Source organism: Rhinolophus sinicus, linkage group LG03 (assembly GCF_036562045.2).
Source record: "Rhinolophus sinicus isolate RSC01 linkage group LG03, ASM3656204v1, whole genome shotgun sequence".
Classification (NCBI taxonomy): domain Eukaryota; kingdom Metazoa; phylum Chordata; class Mammalia; order Chiroptera; family Rhinolophidae; genus Rhinolophus; species Rhinolophus sinicus.
Genome location: NC_133753.1, coordinates 175309741 through 175331123, shown reverse-complemented (window position 1 = coordinate 175331123; position 21383 = coordinate 175309741). Strand labels below are relative to the sequence as shown.

Sequence of the window (21383 nt, the reverse complement as noted above, 5' to 3'; positions counted from 1 at the left end):
GAATCAAAGGACAGATAAAGAGCTTCCCAGACAAGAAAGAGCTAAAGGAGTTCATCACCACTAAACCAGTATTACAAGAAACGTTAAAGGGATTTCTTCAAGAAGAAAAAAAAGATAAAAAATATGAATAACATAATGACAATAACTATATACCTATCAACAGTTACTTTAAATGTAGTGTGTTAAATGCTCCAACGAAAAGGCATAGGGGGACTGAATGGATAAGAAAACAAGACCCTTACATATGCTGCCTACAAGAGACTCACTTCAGATCGAAAGACACACACAGACTGCAAGTAAAGCAATGGAAAAGATATTTCACACAAACAGAAAAAAAAAAAGCTGGGTAGCAATACTTATACCAGACAAAACAGACTTTAAAATAAATACTATAACAAGAGACGAAGAAGGAACCAGCAATCCCATTTGTGGGTATTTATCCGAAGAAACCCAAAAAACTTCAAAGGAACATGTGCATCCCTATGTTCATTGCTTTATTTACAATAGTCGAGATGTGGAGACAACCTGGATGTCCTTCAGTGGATTAAGAAGAGATGGTACAGGGGCCGGCCCGGTGGCTCAGGCAGTTGGAGCTCCAAGCTCCTAACTCCGAAGGCTGCCGGTTCGACTCCCACATGGGCAAGTGGGCTCTCACCCACAAGGTTGCCAGTTCAACTCCTCGAGTCCCGCAAGGGATGGTGGGCAGCACCCCCTGCAACTAAGATTGAACATGGCACCTTGAGCTGAGCTGCCGCTGAGCTCCCGGATGGCTCAGTTGGTTGGAGCGCGTCCTCTCAACAACAAGGTTGCTGACTCCCGCAAGGGATGGTGGGTTGCTCCCCCTGCAACTAACAACAGCAACTGGATCTGGAGCTGAGCTGTGCCCTCCATAACTAAGGTTGAATGGACAACAACTTGACTTGGGAAAAAAAGTCCTGGAAGTACTCACTGTACCCCAATAAAGTCCTGTTCCCCTTCCCCAATAAAAAAAAAATCTTAAAAAAAAAAGAAAAAAAGAAGAGGTGGTACATATATACAATGGAATATTACTCAGCCATAAAAAGGAATCAAATGTTGCCATCTGCAACAACATAGATGAATCTGGAGGGTATTGTGCTGAATGGAGTAAGTCAGACAGAGAAAGACAAATGACATATGATTTCACTTACATGTGGAATTTAATGAACAAAACAAACAAATCAGAATTCATAAGGGAATCTATATTTATAGCATTTTGACCTGTCTTTGTCCCCAAACTGCCGCCTTCTACTCTTTTTTTAAAAATTCAAGTTTATTGGGCTGACAATGGTTAGTAAAGTTACATAGGTTTCAAATGTACAATTCTGTAATAGACCATTTATATCTCACATTGTGTGTTCACGACCCAGAGTCAGTTCCACTTCCATCACCATATATTGGATCCCCTTTACCCTCATCTATCGCCCCTCCTCCCTTACCCTCTGGTAACCACTAAACTATTATCTGTGTCTATAAGTCTCTGTTTCTTTGTCTTGTTCCTTTGTTACTTTCAGTTTTATATCCCACATATCAGTGAGATCATATGGTTCTCGACTTTTTCTGTCTTGACTTATTTTGTTTAGCATAATAATCTCAAGATCCATTCACGTTGTTGCAAATGGCACTATTTCATCTTTTTTTTTTTTTTTTTTAAAGATTTTATTGGGGAAGAGGAACAGGACTTTATTGGGGAACAGTGTGTACTTCTAGGACTTTTTTCCAAGTCAAGTTGTTGTTCTTTCAGTCTTAGTTGTGGAGGGCGCAGCTCAGCTCCAGGTCCAGTTGCCGTTGCTAGTTGCAGGGGGCGCAGCCCACCATTCCTTGCCGGAGTCAAACCGGCAACCTTGTGATTGAGAGGACGCGCTCCAACCAACTGAGCCATCCGGGAGCTCAGCAGCAGCTCAGCTCAAGGAGCCGTGTTCAATTTTAGTTGCAGGGGGTGCTGCCCACCATCCCTTGCAGGACTCGAGGAGTTGAACTGGCAACCTTGTGGTTGAGAGCCCACTGCCCCATGTGGGAATCGAACCGGCAGCCTTTGGAGTTAGGAGAACTGAGCTCTAACCGCCTGAGCCACCGGGCCGGCCCTCATCTTTTCTTATGGCAGAATAGTATTCCATTGTGTATATATACCACAACTTCTTTATCCATTCATCTATCACAGGACATTTTGTTTTCATGTCTTGGACACTGTAAATAAAGCTGCAATGAACATCAAAGCATATGTCTTTATGGATAAATGTTTTCAGATTTTTGGGGTACATAGGAGAGAGATTGCTGGGTCATATGGTAATTCTATACTTAATTGTTTGAGGAACCTCCACACTGCCTTCCATAGCGGCTGCACCAGTCTGTATTCCCACCAACAGTGTCTGAGGGTTCCTTTTTCTCCACAGCCTCTCCAACATGTTATTATTTTTCTTGTTGATGATAGCCATTCTAACTGGTGTGAGGTGATATCTCAGTGTGGTTTTTATTTGCATTTCTCTGATGATTAGTGATGTTGGGGATCTTTTCATATGACTATTGGCCATCTGTATGTCCTCTTTGGAGCCCATTTAACTGGTGCCCATTTTTTAATTGGTTTGTTTGTTTTTTTGTTGTTGAGTTGTATGAGTTCCTTATATATTTTGGATATTAGCCCTTTATTGGAGGTGTTGTTTGCAAAAATCTTCTCCCATTCGGTTGGTTGCCTCTTTATTTTGTTGATGGTTTATTTTGCTGTACAGAAGATTTTTAGTTTAATATAGCCCCATTCATTTATTTTAGCTTTTATTTCCCTTGCTTTTGGGGTCAAATTGATAAAATCCTCTTTGAACCAAAGCTCCATAACTTTAGTACCTGTGTTTTCTTCTATACAGTTTATTGTTTCAGGTCTTATGTTTAGGTCTTTGATCCATTTTGAGTTAATTTAGGTACACAGTGACAGATAGCAATCTAGTTTCATTCTTTTGCATGTGGATTTCCAATTCTCCCAGCACCATTTGTTGAAGAGGCTGTCTTTTCTCCATTGTATGTTTGTGGCTCCTTTGTCAAAATACACCTGTCCATATTTATGTGGGTTTATTTCTGAATTTTCAAGTCTATTCCATTGGTCTGTGTGTCTGTTTTTCTGCCAGTACCATACGGTTTTGATTATTGTTGCTCTGTAGTACAAGCTGAAGTCAGGGAGTGTGATACCTCCAGCATTATTCTTTTTTCTTAGGATTTTTGGCTATTCGGAGTCTTTTGTGGTTCCAAACAAATCTGATGGTTTTTTGTTCTGTTTCTTCTACTCTTCATAGTACACTTTCTTGTGGCTAGTGAAACTGTTAGCCACTCACTTTTCTCTTGAAAATCCCTTTGCCAGAGTCTGCTCATCTAGGGAAGGTCTCCTTGCTCTCTAATGGGTGACATTTCACAGGCTGTTTCCTTGGTATTTCCTCTTTTTCTATTTTTCTTGCAGAGAACAGATGAACTCTCTAAATCTTAACTACATAATTAAGTAAAAGGCTCTTATATCTGTTTTTCAAGCCTACACCTCTCATTAGCACTTTCTTTATCAAAAAGTAGGTCCTAAATATGGCGACTTATATACTCCAGCATCACCTTAAACTGTTACGTTTGATCTGAAGGTACTCCCGAGTTTGACACCAGACCTAATGATACCCTTGCTCCTACAGTCTGATAACCAAGAGCCATTCACTTTTTCCTTCTCCTATTTTACCCACTTACTCAGAGAGTGCCATCAGCTGCCTATTCAGAATTCTCCTGTGTATTCTTTTCCCTTCCCACAGCACTAACCAGGCACTCACTATTTCACAGGTCAAATGAATTTAACAGCTATGCCTCCCTTCTAGTCTTCCTCAAAACCTCATTTTATTTCTCTGTTCAGAATTCTCCCATGATTCCAAGTATAAAATGGAACTTAAATCTTTTAGACACAATTAGAAGCCCCTATAACCTCTTTCACCTCATCTGTCAATTCTCCCCCAGAAGAGGAAAGAGGAAAGCCACAGGTGACCAAGAACCTACAGGAAACAAACAGATTCTCAGCTAGATGCTTCACATACAATACTCAATCTTCACAACAATTCTGTGAAATGGAAATGATTATCAGTATATGATAACAACTAAAATACAAATGGAATCTAGAAAGAACTAAGAGAAAAAACTACAAGACTTATACCAATTTCTTAATAGCATTTCTTTTATTTAAATGACAGCAATGGCTTTTAAAAATAGCAATTTTTACTGCTTATACTACTTCAATAATGGTAGTAAAACATATCATAAACAGTAAAATCATCATTATTGACCATCAATATCTAGGGCAAAAAAAAATTTTTTTTCAACACCATCAATGGTTCGACTGTTGTATTTAGTGTGACCTAGTGTTCATAGGCCAAAATGCATGTTAGTACTATAGAACAGCATTTTTAATTGCCAGCTCCAAATGAAATGGAATGGAAAGTGGCACTGAAGTTTTCTAAATCTCAATATCCTCAACAGTAAAATGGTACTTACCTCAGTCAGGTTTGCACTAGGCTCAATGGATGTAAAACAGCAATGTCTGGCACGTGGCAGAGGCTCCGTGAATTACAACATTATTTTGTTTTCAAATTAAAACTCAAGGTTCTCATAATTGGCAGAGTGTGAATATTTCAATTTTTGTAAAAAGTAAATATAGTAATTCCAGTTATATATTTAACATTAATAAGCTACACAGAGATGACACGTGCTTGCAGCTTATCTTCTAGCAACAGTTCTTCATGTGAATGGTGCAATTTTTAATTTCCCTTTACCCGAAATTTATAAATATTGCAAAATGGCTTGACAAATTCTTCACAACTATATTCCCAGTAAATACTATTCAGTAGTAACAAGAGTATTTTGTTATAGTATATCTTGCAGTATATTAGAAAACAAGAGTGTAAATGAAAAAAGTAAAGAACAATACCAGGAAAAGTTGTATTCTGGGCACTGGAGAGGCTACCAGCTGAATCGGCAAAAGGAAACACACAGGTTTTCTGACTAGAATGAGTTTCTCCTCCGGAAAATTCAGCTTCTAAAGTGTGTTCTTCGTCACTTGGATCTTCCTTATTCATATGAGTCAGAAAATGCACTAATCCAGAGTCTATATTACAATTAAAAGAAAATAATAGAGAAAAACAATCACATGGGAAAGATGTAACACTTAGCTAATACTGCCACATGGCAACAGATATATTAGAAGTTTGGAACATATTATTCTGATAGCTTTCTACTGTATAATGAAATAACTTATGATATATAATATTCACACTCTCCCACTATAAAAAATTATTAAATTTATTATCAAGTTCAGAAAACATGGCAGGTGGGGCTAAAGTGGACAGGCTTCTGCCTGTTATAAAAACACAGAAGACATGCTAAATTTAAAACAAATTGATTACTACACAACAAAGCCCTATAAATAAAGAAATCCTCTGGTGCCAAAAAAGAAATAGGAACTCACAGCTGGACAATAATGCTGGGATAGTCCAAGGAGGAAGAGAAAGCGTGTTTTCTGCAGAGTGCAGAGGGGGACTGAGCTAGCGCTATATGGCCCAGAGCACTAAAGGACAGCTCTGGCTTAAAAGGGGATAAGAAAACCCTGCCCTGGAGAAGCAGCCAAGATGTCTTCTATCTGCCTGGGTAACGAATGGAAGAAAAATAAAACAGTCAGCTCTGTGAAATCAAAATCCCTGTCTTCCCACAAGCAGGTGTGGGATCTGAATTTATACTATCAACGGAGCACAGCAACTCCAAGCCAAGAAATACATACAAAAACTTGTCCTAAAATTTTTTTTCTACCTCAACGACAGCAAGAAGCAAATACAAAACCACTTCAAAGACAAACATACACAATTCAGCAGAACTTCCCTAAAGATGATAAAATATTACAAGTCAAACAAAGAAACAACCATGAAAGAGAGGCAGTATGCAGATTCAACAATTGAGAATATGCACGAGTGGAATAAAACAATCAGAAATGGCATACAATATTATTAAAGTCATTAAATAGATAAAGGGCATAGAAACCACAATAAAAGAACATGGTACTATACCCAAAGAACAGATAGATTTAAAAAAGAAACATAGACATAAATAATGTAGTCACCAAAATTAAAATCCAACACAAAGATGACATGGCAGAAGAGAGACTTAGTAACCTAAAAAACAGATCTGAAGAAATCACTCTGAGTACATCACTGTGAGATAAAAAGGTGGAAATTAAGAAGTGGTTAAGAGATGGAATAGAATCTCAAGGTCCGATGTACCTCCAATAGATGTTTTAGAAAACAGAACAGAAAGAATGGGAAGGAAGCAACACTCCAAAAGAGAATAGATGAAAAATTCCCAATGTTAATCCTGCAAATTAAAGAATGATTCCTATTCCCATATATAATAAATAAAAAGAAATACACACTAGAAACACTATCAAAAATGCAAAATAAGCCAAAACTAAAGAGAAAACTTTAAAAGAAATAAGAGATAAAAGAACAGCAATTAGATAGCACATACGTAGTATAAACTGAGAATTAGAAATGCCAGTAGATAATGGAATAATATCTTTATTTTTTATTTTTTAAAATTGTTTCAAAGGAGGGAGCAGCTCACAGTGGCCCATGTGGGGATCAAACCAGCAACCTTGGTGTTATCAGCATCCGCTCTGACCAACTGAGCTAACCAGCCACCCCCTTGGAATAATATCTTTAAAATGCTGAGGGAAAATACTCATCAACTTAGAATTGTGTACTCTGCTATAAGCAAGCCATCACTATAAGCTATTTTCAAAGACAGAATTTACCACTCACAGACTCTAAATGAAAGAACTAATAAAGGAAGAAGGAAACAATCCTCAAAGAAATGAATATAAGAGGCAATTGTGGGCAACAATAGCAGAGACAGAAAATGCCAGAGTGCATTTCAGGCAATAAGGGTAAAGGATTACTTCATGAAACTGTGTTTCGGTTTTATATACCTATTGTATACATATTTACATTACTTAAATCACAAATTTTAAAAAAGCAATTGAGGGCAAAGAAAATGGCAAACATGCTGATAAATTCAAATAAATATTGACTTAAAAAAAGACAAGGGAGAATAAATGGGAGGTTTGAATACAAGGCAGAACTCGGGGTGGCCGGATGGCTCAGTTGGTTCGAGCGCCAGCTCTTAACAGGGCTGCCGGTTCAATTCCCACAAGTGTTTTTTTAAATGTTGACAACCGGCAACATTTGAACACTGATTAACTATAGAACAATACTAAGATTTTTAAATAAGGCCTGAAAATATTATGACTATATTTTTAAAAACAACACTTTTTCTTTTAATGTTACATATAAAATATTTATGGATAAAATAATGTGCTGTCTGGGATTTGCTTCAAAATAATCCAGGAAAGGTGGGAAGAATGGGTGAGTATATATAATACATAAAACAGGATTGGCCATGAGTTGAAAATTGTTAAAGTTGGTTGTTGGGTACATGAAGATTAATTGTACTATCTGTCTTCTATTGAAATGTTTGACATTTTTCATAGTAAGTTTTTAAAAAGTAAAATGTATCAAAAAGAGATATACCAGGCAAAATAAAGCAGAAATGTAAATATTAATGTTAGAGAAAATTGACTTTCAGTCTAAAAGCATTATTGGAGATAAAGAGTCATCATTTAATGATAACAGAGACAAAATTCAACAAAAACATATAACAGTTATGAACTATACTCATTTTATGATGTAGTGTCAACTATATAAAGCAACATTTAACAGAATTACAAGGAGAAAGAAACAATTCCACAATCACTGTGGTTAATTTTTTTATGTACCCTATTAAGAAATTAATAGATCAAGGCAACCAAAACCAATTTGACACAATATAGAAAAATCTCGGGCCGGCCCGGTGGCTCAGGTGGTTGGAGCCCCGCGCTCCTAACACCCGAGGTTGCCGGTTCAATTCCCACATGGGCCAGTGAGCTGCGCCCTCTACAGCTAAGATTGTGAACAATGACTCTCCCGTCGGCATGAGCTGCTGTGTGCTGCTGTGTGCTACCAGGAGTGGCCAGCAGCCAGCATGAGTGGCTGGCAGCCGGCGAGAGTGCCATGACGTGCTGTGAGCAGCCGACCAATGACTGGCAGGGAACTAACTCAACTGGGGGGAGCGCAAGGCTCATAACACCAGCCTGGGCCAGGGAACTGTGTCCTACACAACTAAACTGAGAAACAATGGCTTGAACTGGAGTGGGGTGGGGTGTGGGGAGGGTGGGAGAAGCGGAAGAAGGGAAAAAGAAAATCTCAGTAAGTTATAAGTGTGGCGTGTGTGTGTGTGTACACAGTTGACCCTTGAAGGAGAGGGTTAGGTGTGTAGTCAAAAATTCATGTATAACTTTTGATGACTCCCCAAAAACTTAGTTGTCCCTCAGTATCTGCGGGGGCTTGGTTTCAAAACCCCTTGTATACCAAAATCCTCAGATGCTCAAGTGCTCTATATAAAATGACACAGGTCAATGCATACAGTTGCCTTTCCACATCTGTGAACTCCCAACTGTATTGAAAACAGTACAGGTATTTATTGAAAAAAATCCACATATAAGTGGACCTGCACAGTTCAAACCTGTATTTCTGGTATTCCCAAAAGGCAATACTTATTCTTTCAAAGCAAGGCTTCAGAATCACCCCACAATCCCTCACAAACCTTTTTTAGAAATACTAATTGTTCTTGAAGCCATTGTTTTTTCAGTTTCAGGGCCAGAAGACAATTCAATGTGACCTAAAGGTCGAATCTGTAGAAAAACACACAATATAACTGCTATAAATTTCAAATTATCATCAACAATTTTATGTAGTTTTTAAACATTTGCATTAATGCAACAAATGAAAGAAACGGGATTAAATCCAACATGAGCTAACCAGTGGGGATTGATGATGAGGAGGAAATTTTTACTTATTTGCAGCTTAACTGATTCAGCCTTTTAAGAGACTCAGGAAAATAGCATCATATAATTTTAGAATGGGGAGAAACGTTAACTACCATCTAGACAAAACCTTTTATTTTAAAGATGAGAGAACACGGTCCAGAGAAATTCAGTGACTTTCTTAGTGGCAGAAGCTGGGTTTGAACCCAGGTCTTCCTGGCTCCTACTCAGTGCCTGTCCATCGTATCCCTCTGCCTCCTTCAGGCCTATGAACTGTTTTCTTAACTAAAAGGGGCAAGTCAAAATCTTTATATTTATGTGTGCATAATAATAGAGAACATCATAAACCAATATGCCAAATCCTTCACTTAAAATTAATGCTATTTCCTTCAAAGTAGTCACCTTGGAAGACTAAATACTTAGCTAAGTAGCATTACTTAATAGTAGTTCCACCACGTATATTTTTTCAGTGTAGTTTTGTCTTAACTTTTTTCTTTTTTAAACTGTTTATTTATTTTAAGTGTGTTTTTCCAGGACCCATCATCTCCAAGTCAAGTAGTTGTTTCAATCTAGTTGTGGAAGGTGCAGCTCACAGTGGCCTTGTTGTTAAGAGCACCGCACTCTAAACAACTGAGCTAACCAGCCGCCCCCTAGTCTTAACTTTTTAATAAGTGTTAATGTTTGGATTAAATAAATGCTATAAATCTAATAAATACATCTTTAAAATGTCATCATGCTAGCAACCTGGAATATTTGTTAGGTTAAGTCAACGATGGAATTCTTATCCTTCAGACCAACTTGCATTTCCCAATATAAGGCTTTAACACATTCAAAATATTTTTACAGTTTTTTCTTTAATTTTTATTTTATATAAACTTTACTTCCTAAAAAAAAAAGGACAGGATATTTGTGCAAAATAATTAATGTTTGAGACTTCTATATGTCTAAATACCTTGATATACTAATATACATAAACATTAATCTATTATGAATACTTTTTTTTTTTTTAAGGAGGGCACAGCTCACAGTGGCCCATGTGGGGGGATCAAACCGGCAACCTTGGTGTTATTAGCACCATGCTTTAACCTACTGAGCTAACCGGCTACCCCATATGAATACTTTTTTATAAATACTTTTTAAAGATACAGAAAACTTCTAAGGAAGTTTCATTGCATAGAATATTTCAAAGAAATTGAGAATTCCAAATGTTAAGGACAACAATATTTGTAAAGTTATAAAAATCATGCTTAAGAAAATAATACTCTCGAGAGTGTGCTTTCCCCTTTTTAATAAACCCACTGCTTGCTTGGCTTATTCAGTGTGTCTTTGCATTCTTTCCTGTGGCAAATCACTCTCTGCTAACACAGGGATGCTACCCACATCTTACAACACACAGGACAGCCGCCCACTACAACGAATTATCAGGCCCACTGTCAATAGTGCTGAGAGGTTGAGAAAACATAGCTTAACGAAATCAAATTTCTCATTATTTTGAAAAATCAAGTGTCTAAAACTTTATCACACTATAAATCTAATTACGTGATAAGAAACAAAAAACTGAAATAAAGACAGTCTACCTTATCACAATGTGGGTCTAGCATTCCGTGTCTGGGGAAATCCTGCTCTATGTTCTCAGCAATGGTCTGTATTGCTAGCAGCTGCTCATCAATTCTCTGAAGCTCAGAGGTGAGATGCTTTAGTCGGCAAGCTGCAGAGCTGGGTGCAGGACGAGTGGGGGAGTTGTCCTGCAGCAGTTCCTGCAGTAGGTGACCTCGCAGCCGATAATCTTCTGCAGCATCTGAATGTGAGCTCTGTTCTTTGAATCGAAAATCTGGTTTCGGCATATCTAAATATGAATAAAGGTAACATCAGAATTGATTATAATGAAAGGAGAGGCAGATGCTTATGATCTAATGTTTTTGAAGATTTCAATTTAAGTCCACATAACATTCCCTTCCAAATCAGTTTTAATTTAATATACTTAGAAATACCATTTCAGCTTCTCGACTTGTGAGATTTGTCTTTGTTGTAAGAATATATAACAGAAAAAAATAATACATAACAGTGTTACTATAACCATAACCTCCATAAACAAAGCAGTTTGAATGTTACTTTTAGCCTCTGCTACAAAACTATACTTAATCAAAAAGCAACTTTCAATCTTTATGGCTTTTTAAAACTCTACTTGAAAACCAACAATGTCATACGGTAAAAGCTAGACCCAATGTTGGCCTGATCCACGGGGGATTTCAGGCAAACGTTAAACGTCCTGAGACCAGTATCAAAGCAATGACTCTCCCTACTCTTAAACTCAATTGATTTCTTGTTCCAGAATTGAAATACTTCTTTCTTAAATGTGTTCTCTCCTGGCTTCCGGGTCTCCTCCCTACATTGCTCTTCCTTCTTAGTCATTGGATCTTCTCCTGCCACCTACTCCTTTGCATCAGTATTTCCTGGGGTACCAGTCTCAGCTGACTTGTCTTTTCACTCTTCCCACTCTCTTGGAGTGGTCATTGATGCCCTCAAATTCACAAGGCACTCTTTCTGAGCTCCAGCCCCTTAAATCCATCTGTGTCCTCGATATCTCATTTAGGCTGTCCCCAAAGCAAGTTAAACTAAACTCGTTGCTTCTGCCCCTCCAACTCGCTCCCTTTCTTATTCCCAGCTCAGTGAATAGCCCTGTCATTCACCCGGTTTCCCAAGCCAGAGACCTGAGAGTCTTCAAGGTTCTTCTCTTTCCTTCAGATCCAAAGTGACACCAAAGAGCGATGAGTTACCTACCAAATATATCCTCCATTCCTACCAGCACTGCTTAGCTGAAGTTTCACAACAGATGGACCCCAAATAGCATCCCTGTCACTAACTTATTTCACTCCCATCTAGTCCATCTTCCACACAGGCCCTAGAGAGATCTTTTAAAACACAATCTGATATTATCCCTTTTCCACATGAAATCTTTCAGCGTTTCTCTAATGCCTTCAGCTTAAAACCCCAAAAGCCTCAGTATGAGAGAAAATGGTATTCAGTCTTTCCTCTGCCTACCTTTCCACTCTCCAGTTCATCTCTTGCTAGTTCTTAAAAAAAAAAAAAAAAAAATCCCATACACAAAACTCCATTAACTCCAAGCACTCGGAACTTTAATTTCCTCAAACTCAGCAAGCTCCATCAAACCCGAGTCACTGTACAATCCATTCTCTCAGTCTGTGTGCCTTCTCTCACAAAATCCCACTTTTCTGTAAGATTCCACTTAGATGCCTCTCCCCTAAATAGCCCTAAGCCTCCCAGAGATGGATTGGGTGCTTTATTTCCCAAGAATCCGTCCATGCCACCAGGACAGCACTTTCCATGCTGTACTATAATCACTTCTATGTCTCTGTTCTCCTTTCGCCCTCTAGGTGAGCCACGGGCAGAGAACCTGGGCTTACACTCTTCTTCAGCTCTGACATCTAGTGCCTAACTTAGTGTTTCCTGAATGAAGAGTCGCTCAAATGAAGCTCATGATGCCTGTCCTAACTCACAGAGGTTTTCTGAAGATCAAAACACGGGACAAAATAATCTGGGAAACGTGAATTGCTAAATGAATGTAGGTAGTGCATATTATATTTCAGTCCCACCTGCCCTTCCTGTTTTTCAGCAGCCTGAAGTGTGTCCTTTAATTACTCTCAGGAAAGAATCTGGTGTACAATCTTCAAGTAGAAAATAAAGCAAAAAAAGATGGACATGCTCAAAATCCAGCATGGCCTACACCCACAATGATCAAGCTTCCCTTTCTGTGGAGAACCTGCTCTGCTCCCGATGAGTAAGAGAAACAAGGAGGACTAAACGCTGAGTTCCAGTCACTCCGCAGTGCTCGCCCCCTGCCCAGCAAAGCGCTGCTTGTTATTGCTAACAGTATTCCGAGCAGAGATGGTTCCTAAAAGAGGAAGCTCCTGTCATTCAAAACAGTGAGCAGGTCCCCACCAAAACGGATTTTATTTTTCATTTTAAATACCTAGGGACGCTGTCCCTCTCTTTTTTGCCTGTAATGCAAATCCCACCCAACTCTACTGTATGGCTATATTCTGAGTATTTAAAGTATATTATGTAAATACTATGATGGAATAAAATATAAAACTCTTCTTTTTAAATTGGCATTTTAAAGTTCTTCTCTTTACTGAGTGCAGAAGGGTCCACTGACATATTTCATCACCAGGCAGCCTCCCCGGAGAAGGATCCTTCAAAAGGCTGATTATAGCCTTGATCTCACTGATGGAGGCTATTAACCTCCATCATGACAGGCTTACTGTCATTCTGAAATGCTGGCCTGAGATATTCAGGGGTCACAGAGAGATGGGTCTAGTTCCAGTTGAAAACAAAACTTCAAAATTCAACTGATGTGAAAATGAAGGGAAACTAACAGGGTACCTAAGTAGCCACCGGCGTTTGGTTAGCTGTAACCCTCCTGACACCCTATGAGGTGGTGTCCCACAGAGATGCAAGTGAGGATCAGATAAGGTTAATTTTCTTGCAGAAAGTCTCCAAAGGTATTGAGTAACAGAGCTGGGATTGATACCCTGTTCTGTTCCATTTGAATCTAAACTCTAAATTTAAATGATCTTTTCACACAGCCTGAAAGCTAGATGTATGCTAGCTTCACACAACCTTCCTCCACTACCCATGCATCTAGCAGCCCTATGACAGGAGAGAAAGAGAGGGCGATGGTTTCAAAATCGGAAATGCTGGCACTTACCTGTCTATGCAGCTGTAACATACATGCCCTGCCACCCATCCCTTCCTTGCCCCTCACTTCTCCTGAGCGTCCAATCTTGATACACAATGAACAGGCAGTGGACTCTGCACCCAGGTATCTGACAACCACAAAGCTGGGTTTACTCCTCGTAACAGCTGTGGAACCCGGAAGAGACATTGGGTCTCTGTTGTAGGAAGTCTGATTGCATATTAATCTAAACAGTCACAGGATGCAATAACTAGGTTTTGAAGAAATATTCTTCTAAATCTTGCAAATATTTAACAATAATAAAACCTGACTTGTGACCGTAAAATGGAATATTTTACTAATAATGTACTGTTGGCAACCATGCCTGTGTATTTTCTATGTCCTATTCTAGAATTTCCCACCATTTTAAATATGAGAATTCCTTTTTAACACCAAAACACTCATGAAATCCAACAAGGCATTTATTTTTAGCCTCATTAATTGAGAAAAGACATATGTACCAATAGATCTGTAGTCTCCTTGTGAACTATCCATGGGTCCCAGTTTTGGAACTCTATCTCTATCTATCTCATTTACCTATGAGCCCCCATTCTCCACAGCAAGGGAAAAGCCTTTTGTTTCTTTTGCCATTACCACGTTCTAGTGCTTATTTCTAACAGAGCAGTCATTCGGGGGAGGGGCCGAGTCGCGCTATACGTCTACGGCACTCACCTTTGTCCGACTCTACATCTGATGCTGTAGGAGAGGTGATTCCAGGCTCCGTCACCTCTGTAATGCCTGCTCTCAGGCTACTTCCATCCAGACAGGATGGAGACACTTTTGTAGATTTAAAAAATAAATCCGTAGCAGAATTGGCAGAGTCTGTCAAGAACATGAAAGGCATATAAAGACTGAGTCTAAAGTTCTAAACAAGGTATTTAGAAGATGAATAGCACATTTCTAAGTGTGAATCTAAACATCTAAAAATACAGTGGGTTTGCAGGAGAGCTAAGAGATTAAGCAAGGTTAACAATGGTATATTAAAGAATTTTTCAAAATGTTTTTTAATTTATTAAAAAGTAGGAAAAATTAATACCTTGACTCTTAAAACTGCATGGGGGAACAGCATTAGTGACGGAAGCTGCCACGTAATGTAACTCTGCAGAAGATGGGACTTCTAGTGGCTGTTCGATGACATCATCTGAAGGCTCTTCTCTAACAGGTACTTCCTCTAGCTCATCAGCTTCGATGTCAATCACGTTTATGTAAGTGTGTCCCACCTGAGCCCAAACACACACAATCAAAGAGGGTTACATCCTTTTACTCTATATGGTCCTATAAAAAGGTTTAATTCTGAAGGCAAGAAGAGTTCATATGAGCCTAATTTAGGGAAAGCTGCAAGAAGTGTGCTTTATAGTCTTAGTTTACAATACTTTGGGGCATAATATTTAAATCTTAAATTAATTTTTGACATTTCCAACAAAGCTACATAAGTGAGATTTTCAGACTCATTTCATCTGTACAATTAAGTAACGAGGATGACCATAATAACTGTTAGTGTAAGTATATTATTAAAATTTGTGAATAAAACACAAACCAAATTTAGTACCCTATCAGATGCTGAAGATGACAAAGGTTTCTCCGATATTTCGTTAGAAAGTTTCAGATTTAGACATACATCTGGAGCCAATAGTTGAGGAACATTCAAAGATTCACATTCTGAAAATTAAGAAAAGAAAACTGAAGGATATAAAAAAAATCTGTAAATAGCTCTAAGTCATTAACTTTGTGAGAACAAGTTAGCAACAAACAACATAAAATGTACCCATTGAACACAAACTTCTCAGTAGAGGTTTTACAGGTATAATTAAATTAAAGCAAATGCTATTCTAAAGGCAATTTACCTTAGAGTAATTCTTAACACTTTGTAAGCGGGCATTTTCCCCGCCAAATCGCGTCGTAACGCGGGGTTTTTTTGACATTTTCTCGCCAAAATTAGACTTTCCGTAAAATATTCATATCTTTCGATATATTTGATATTTTTCTATGAAACTTTCAGTGTTTTAGTTTAAAAAGAGGTCTCTATTTATTTACTTTGCAAAATTTTTGCCGGTTCCAACTAGAGGCGATATGACGAGTTTACTCGTTTCCCACAATGTGTTAATTAAATGCAGATTGACTACTGCTTTTCTCATAATAAAGTGTATGTAAGTCATGTCAAGAAAATGTTGTATTTCCTATTTCCATTTCAGATACATTAAGTCATGATTGTGTATTTAGGAGAATTTCAATCAAACTAGATTTTAGGAAATTAACCCGTAATTGATTTATTGTTTACTTTCAGCTGTTCATCTGTTCATTTTAATAGCTTTATTGAGATATAATTCACACCCTTTAAAAGGATACAATTCAGCGGTTTTTAGTAAATCCACTGATCCCATAGCTAAATTTTACCAGTTAAGAGGTATACCATCTAAATATTATAAAACTCATTAGTTTCTTATTCAAAAGTAAAATAAAGAAACCTGTCACAATAGGTCAGCAGACAGTCTAACTCTGTGCCTTTTGTCCTCGGAGTCTAATCTTATTTGCTAGCATTTAATAGAACATTACTTTCAAATTCTATATGCAGAATATAACTCATTGTCATAGTGGGTACTGGAAAGTTGGTACCAAGGCTTGAATTTAAACCATACAGCAACCATAAAACTAGAAAAAAGGAAAGTGAAAATACTAAATTATCATTCTATCTCTATTAAATCAATTTTTTCGGTTTAATTTTTTTTTTTTTAATACGGGGTGGTAATTCCTGTTTTGGCATCATGCAGACATAACCTTTCATTAGTCATGGCTTCTCAAAAAAAAGAAAAAATCATACCTGATGTGGAGGAAATGATTTGTTGACTTTTACGACATTCAGAAACAACTTGAGAAGCAGCTTCTTTATCTTGTAGTCAATTAGGAGATTTGAGGCAAAAAGAGACAATAGAAAAAGAAAAAAGATTTCACAAACAGAAAAAATTAAATATATGAATGTAGATTTTTAGATATTGGTATAAAAGGTAGTAGAAAAGTAGATTGACAGCTTAAAATTTTAATTAAAAAAAGTAAGATAATTTCAGATGCTATTATTATTCATATCCTGGGCCTGAGAAACTAGATGAATAACAGGCTTCTAGCAAATAGGCTGCAGACTTTAGAATACTGCCAAGCAACAAGGAACTTCCAAGGGCTTTCTCCAAGATACATTTAAGAATGTCTCAAATGATTTATCTGAAGGAATCCAAAACACTAATTTGAAGAGACATATGTACACCTATGTTCACCGCAGCATTATTTACAATAGCCAAGATATGGAAGCACCCTAGGCGTACATCAATAGATGAATGGTACATTTATACAGTGGAATATTACTCGGCCATAAAAAAGAGTGAAATCTTACCATTTGCGACAACATGGATGGACCTAGAGGGTATTATGCCAAGTGAAATAAGTCAGAGAAAGACAAATACCATATGATTTCACTTACATGTGGAATCTAAAGAACAAAATGAAGAAACAAAATAGAAACAGACTCATAGATACAGAGAACAAACTGATGGTTGCCAGCTGGGAGAGGGGTTAGGTGAGATGGGTGAAAAAGGTGAAGAAATTAAGAAGTACAAATTGGTAGTTACAAATTAGCACGGGGATGTAAAGTATAGCATAGTGAATATGGTCAATAATATTGTAATATTAATAAATATATATGGTATCAAGGGGTACTAGAGTTATCGGGGTATCACTTCATAAATTATATAAATGTCTAACTATGCTGTACACCTGAAACTAATATAATATTGAATGTAAACTATAATTGAAAAAATAAAATTCAAGAAAAGCTCAAACGCACACTTATCACACAACATACATGCTCAACCTCATTCAGAAAGAAAAAAAATTGAAAAAACAGTGAGATGTCTTTTTTGACCTTTTGTATTGGTAAAGATAAAAGAACTAAATAATAGTGATGACAAAAAAGGCTCTTATGCAAGAAGATAACTCACTGAAACATTATGAGAGAAAAATACTGGAAACCACTAATGTATTCAACAATAAAGAATTAGTTAAATATTTAATGGCATATATGGAATAAGGAATATACTTACAAAGTACTTTTTGATGATATGGAAATGTTTGGCATAAATAGAAGTCATAGTTAAAAACAAAGGATACAAAATACAGGTAACCCTTGTTATCCAAATGTAATCCATTCCTGCAAATGTGCTGCACAGTCTTATACCAGGAGACTTTACTGCATTATTTCAATGGGAACAAAAAGGTGTCCCAGCCCATCCAATACTCCCAAACATCATTAAACAACTCTTAAACCCCTGAATAACTATCCATCAATGATTACTATATAATATAAAGCATTTTAAACATCACTTAACACATATTTAATCCATTAATTCGTGTGCAATAAGCAAAACAGAACATATCAGATACAACTTACCTTCAACACCACAGACAACATGTACCATAATGTCAGTAAATAATGAAATAATATGTTAAACGTACACTTTAACTAGATAGTGTCCCAAGGTACCTGGGGAAAAACAAACCCTGGAACCCATGAAGGGTTAAAAGTCTTAGGGGAGACAGCAATAATATCTGGAAAATGAGAGTGCAGACAATGAGGGTGCACACCTGTACTATGTATCACATCTAACTATGTAAAATGTACAAAAGAAGAGGATAAGAAAAAAATGTCAAAATGTTACTTTTGAGTGGTGTTATTATAGTTCATCTTCTTCATAGCTTGCTATATTATCCAAACTTTCCACAGTGATATTATTTTGAAACCATACCAATAAATACTATTTTACAGTAATATAAAATTAGAAGTTTAAAAAGGTTTTAAGCATTTACAAGGTTCCATACATAGTTAAGAGAAACTTTCCCAAATATCATACAAAAGAATTACTACAACACAAAGGGCAGAGCACTTATATTAATGAGGACAATTGTCAGGCAAAATTTCAAATAATAGCTTCTCCGACACTTATTTCCTCTATTCTTGGACACAGTTACATACACCCTTCCCCAATTAAATCCAATCTAGTCTTCTTCCCACTCAGCTTTACTAACCACAGATCCAGGCCTCTCACTGTTAAGCATGAAATTCCAGTGAAGACAATTAATGGAACAGAGAATTCAAATTCAAAACATCATTTCTACTGATTTAGGATGTAGTCCATCGCATTTTTGAACAAAAATTTCTATTATAATTAAGATATCATAAATTCAATTTAAAATTTGATTTTAAAAGTTTAAAATTTGTAAAGTATAGGCTAGGGTTGGGGACAAGAACCTGGAATGAGCAACTAAGATCATATAATTTAAAATTCTCTGTAAATCAATCTTGAAGAAAAAGTCGAGATATAGTAAATGTTGCAAAATATATGAATTTTTAAAACTAAAGTAAAACAGCATTTTACCTGGGTCTGTATTTGTACTTGCATCCTGACATTCTATAGCTTTCCTTCTTACAGAGGCCATGAAATGCAGTCCAGCTGAAGTATGAACATCATTTTGTAGCATTTCTTAAATATAACAACAAAACATTGGAAGCAATCATTGAGAAGCCCACATAGTACCAGGCGCCTAGAAGCAGGGTACCCAACTCAAGGAGGGTGAGGTGTGGGGTGTCAAGATGTCATCAAAATGGGCATCCTGAACGAGGTGGTATCTAAGTTGACTCTCAAAGGCAGCTCAGTGGAATCAAAACCAAAACTGTGGAGGACTCTATGCCCAGCAGAGACACCTAGATATTCTTCTGGCTGATGACAGTCCAGCAATGGTTAAGAAGGGAAGTGATATGGTCAGATTAATGTTCTAGAAAAACCACCTCAGCCAGTGTGTCTAAAATAGATTTGAGTGGATAAAACTGAAGTAAGGCAATCAGGTAAATGAGGTTGCTGCATCAGTTCAAATAAGTACCTAGTAATGGTGAGGGATGGAGGAGAGGGATCAATTAAAAAGTTACAAAGGAAGGAATATAGGAAGGAACTGGTTATTAACTGGATGGGATCTAATGGTGCAATTGGTTAGCGTTATACTCAGAATATAAACCCTAAAAGAATACTAATATCTCTAGACAGATTATGGGAGATTTTAAGAATCTTCTTATTCCCTATTTGTATTTTCTAAATTCTTTCCAGTGAACATGGACTACCTTTACAAAGCAAAAAAATATTAAGAATGAAAATGAAAGTGGTTTTAAGGCAAGTGAGTGGGAAAGAATACGAGGTGGATTAGGAGGCTGAGAGATGGAAGCCAAGCAGATGAGCTCAGAGGCCGCTGCTTGGCTAGGCGTGCAGAGGCCTGACGCAGGACAGGGGCCTGGAGAAAGGGAGGGAGGAGCAGGTCAAGGACTAAATGACGGAAGAGGGTAAAGAGGTGGGGAATGAACCAAGGGTGGCGTTCAAGGTCAAAATCTTGACCAGTCAAGATAATGGTGACATCACTAACAGGAAGATTCCAAATCAAAATTTGTTGAATTTAAGGTAAAAGATAAGAGAGGGCAGAAGTATATTTGAGTGTCATAAAAATAATCTAAGAGCTGAAGTCGTGAGAGTGAATGGTGTTAACACACACAGGAGTGTTTGTGGGTATGAGTATGAAAATCACTGAGGAGAAAGCCTTGGGGAATACATACATTCATTCAGTGGCAAGAAATACATTGACAATTGAAGAAAGAAACTGATCCCTTTATTTTAATGTTCACGTATTTTCTATGATAAATTCAACCCTAAGCATGTTCTTTCATAATTTCCTCTTAGGCCTTATAACTCAGTATCTTATTTGAGGTTCTAATTAATTGCATTGCTGTACTGTAGGAGTCAGCAAGCTTTTTCTGTAAAAGGCCAAGTCATAAATATTTTCGGCTTCGTGACCGTGTGGTCCCTTTTTGCAAGAACTGAACCCCGCTGAAGAATGAAAGCTGCCACAGACAGTGTGTAAATAAATGGGCATGGCTCTGTTGCAATAAAACTTGTTTTTAAAAAAAACAGGCATGTTCTGTGGGCCATAGTTTGTTAAGCAAGCAGTGCTCTATTGGGTAACACATCAATGCACGCGTGTGCACATACACACACACACACACACAATCTTATCAAAGGTAATGTGAGAAGAATTTGGTGTCATTTTTATATACGTATTTCGAGATATCTAGAAGGCTGGTTTTGACTCTGAACTTAGACATTACACTGATCATGCATATACATACCGAAAGGAACTTCAAAGTCATCCAAAGGCGTGGAACCACGATGTTCTTGTTGCTCCTAAATGAACCCCCAAATGATCAATGTATGATTAACTCAAGGACATTTATTTTGGAAAAAAAAAAAAAAAAAAAAAAAAATATATATATATATAGTAGCTACAAGAATTGTTACATCTTAGGTCCAGGTTCAAATTCTATAGCTCTAGAAATATTTACTCTATCCAATTATTTAGTCTATCAAAGTAACTCTACAAAGGAGTTCACGAAATTCATAAATTCAAAAAAGAGCACTACCAACTTAATGCAATTACTAAATTACGATGTGCAAAACTCTCCTGCACAGTAGCTTTAACGCGATAATGGTATCCCCATCCTATCAAAATTATTCCTGGATTCAACATTTTTACTGACTCCAGATATGCTTTTAAGGACTTAATGAAAAAGTGTGCCTTTTAAAAATCCCTGTAAACAAAATGGTTTCTGTTTAC

At 37.2% G+C, this 21383-nt stretch overlaps 1 protein-coding gene and 1 long non-coding RNA gene across 7 annotated transcripts in view; one reads left to right on the top strand and one right to left on the bottom strand.

The window, feature by feature from the left end:
• Positions 1-13690, top strand: part of LOC141570719 (uncharacterized) — a 29145-nt gene extending 15455 nt beyond the window's left edge. Inside the window, exons 4-5 of one of the 2 annotated variants that reach the window (XR_012495164.1) lie at positions 12328-12515; positions 12599-13690. This is a non-coding gene — a long non-coding RNA (uncharacterized LOC141570719). Of the gene's footprint in view, positions 1-12327 lie in introns of both variants that reach the window. The other variant, XR_012495163.1, reaches the window with a different exon arrangement.
• Positions 1-21383, bottom strand: part of CPLANE1 (ciliogenesis and planar polarity effector complex subunit 1) — a 95299-nt gene that overhangs the window by 16488 nt on the left and 57428 nt on the right. For 3 of the 5 annotated variants that reach the window (XM_074328990.1, XM_074328987.1, XM_074328988.1), the window contains exons 37-45: positions 20899-20953; positions 19109-19213; positions 16507-16575; positions 15226-15347; positions 14725-14908; positions 14361-14510; positions 10510-10778; positions 8713-8800; positions 4955-5131 (exon numbers count right to left, since the gene is read on the bottom strand). In XM_074328990.1, the coding sequence (XP_074185091.1) occupies positions 4955-5131; positions 8713-8800; positions 10510-10778; positions 14361-14510; positions 14725-14908; positions 15226-15347; positions 16507-16575; positions 19109-19213; positions 20899-20953 (1219 nt within the window). Of the gene's footprint in view, positions 1-4954; positions 5132-8712; positions 8801-10509; positions 10779-13661; positions 13817-14360; positions 14511-14724; positions 14909-15225; positions 15348-16506; positions 16576-19108; positions 19214-20898; positions 20954-21383 lie in introns of those variants that run through there. The other 2 variants (XM_074328989.1, XR_012495161.1) reach the window with 2 other exon arrangements.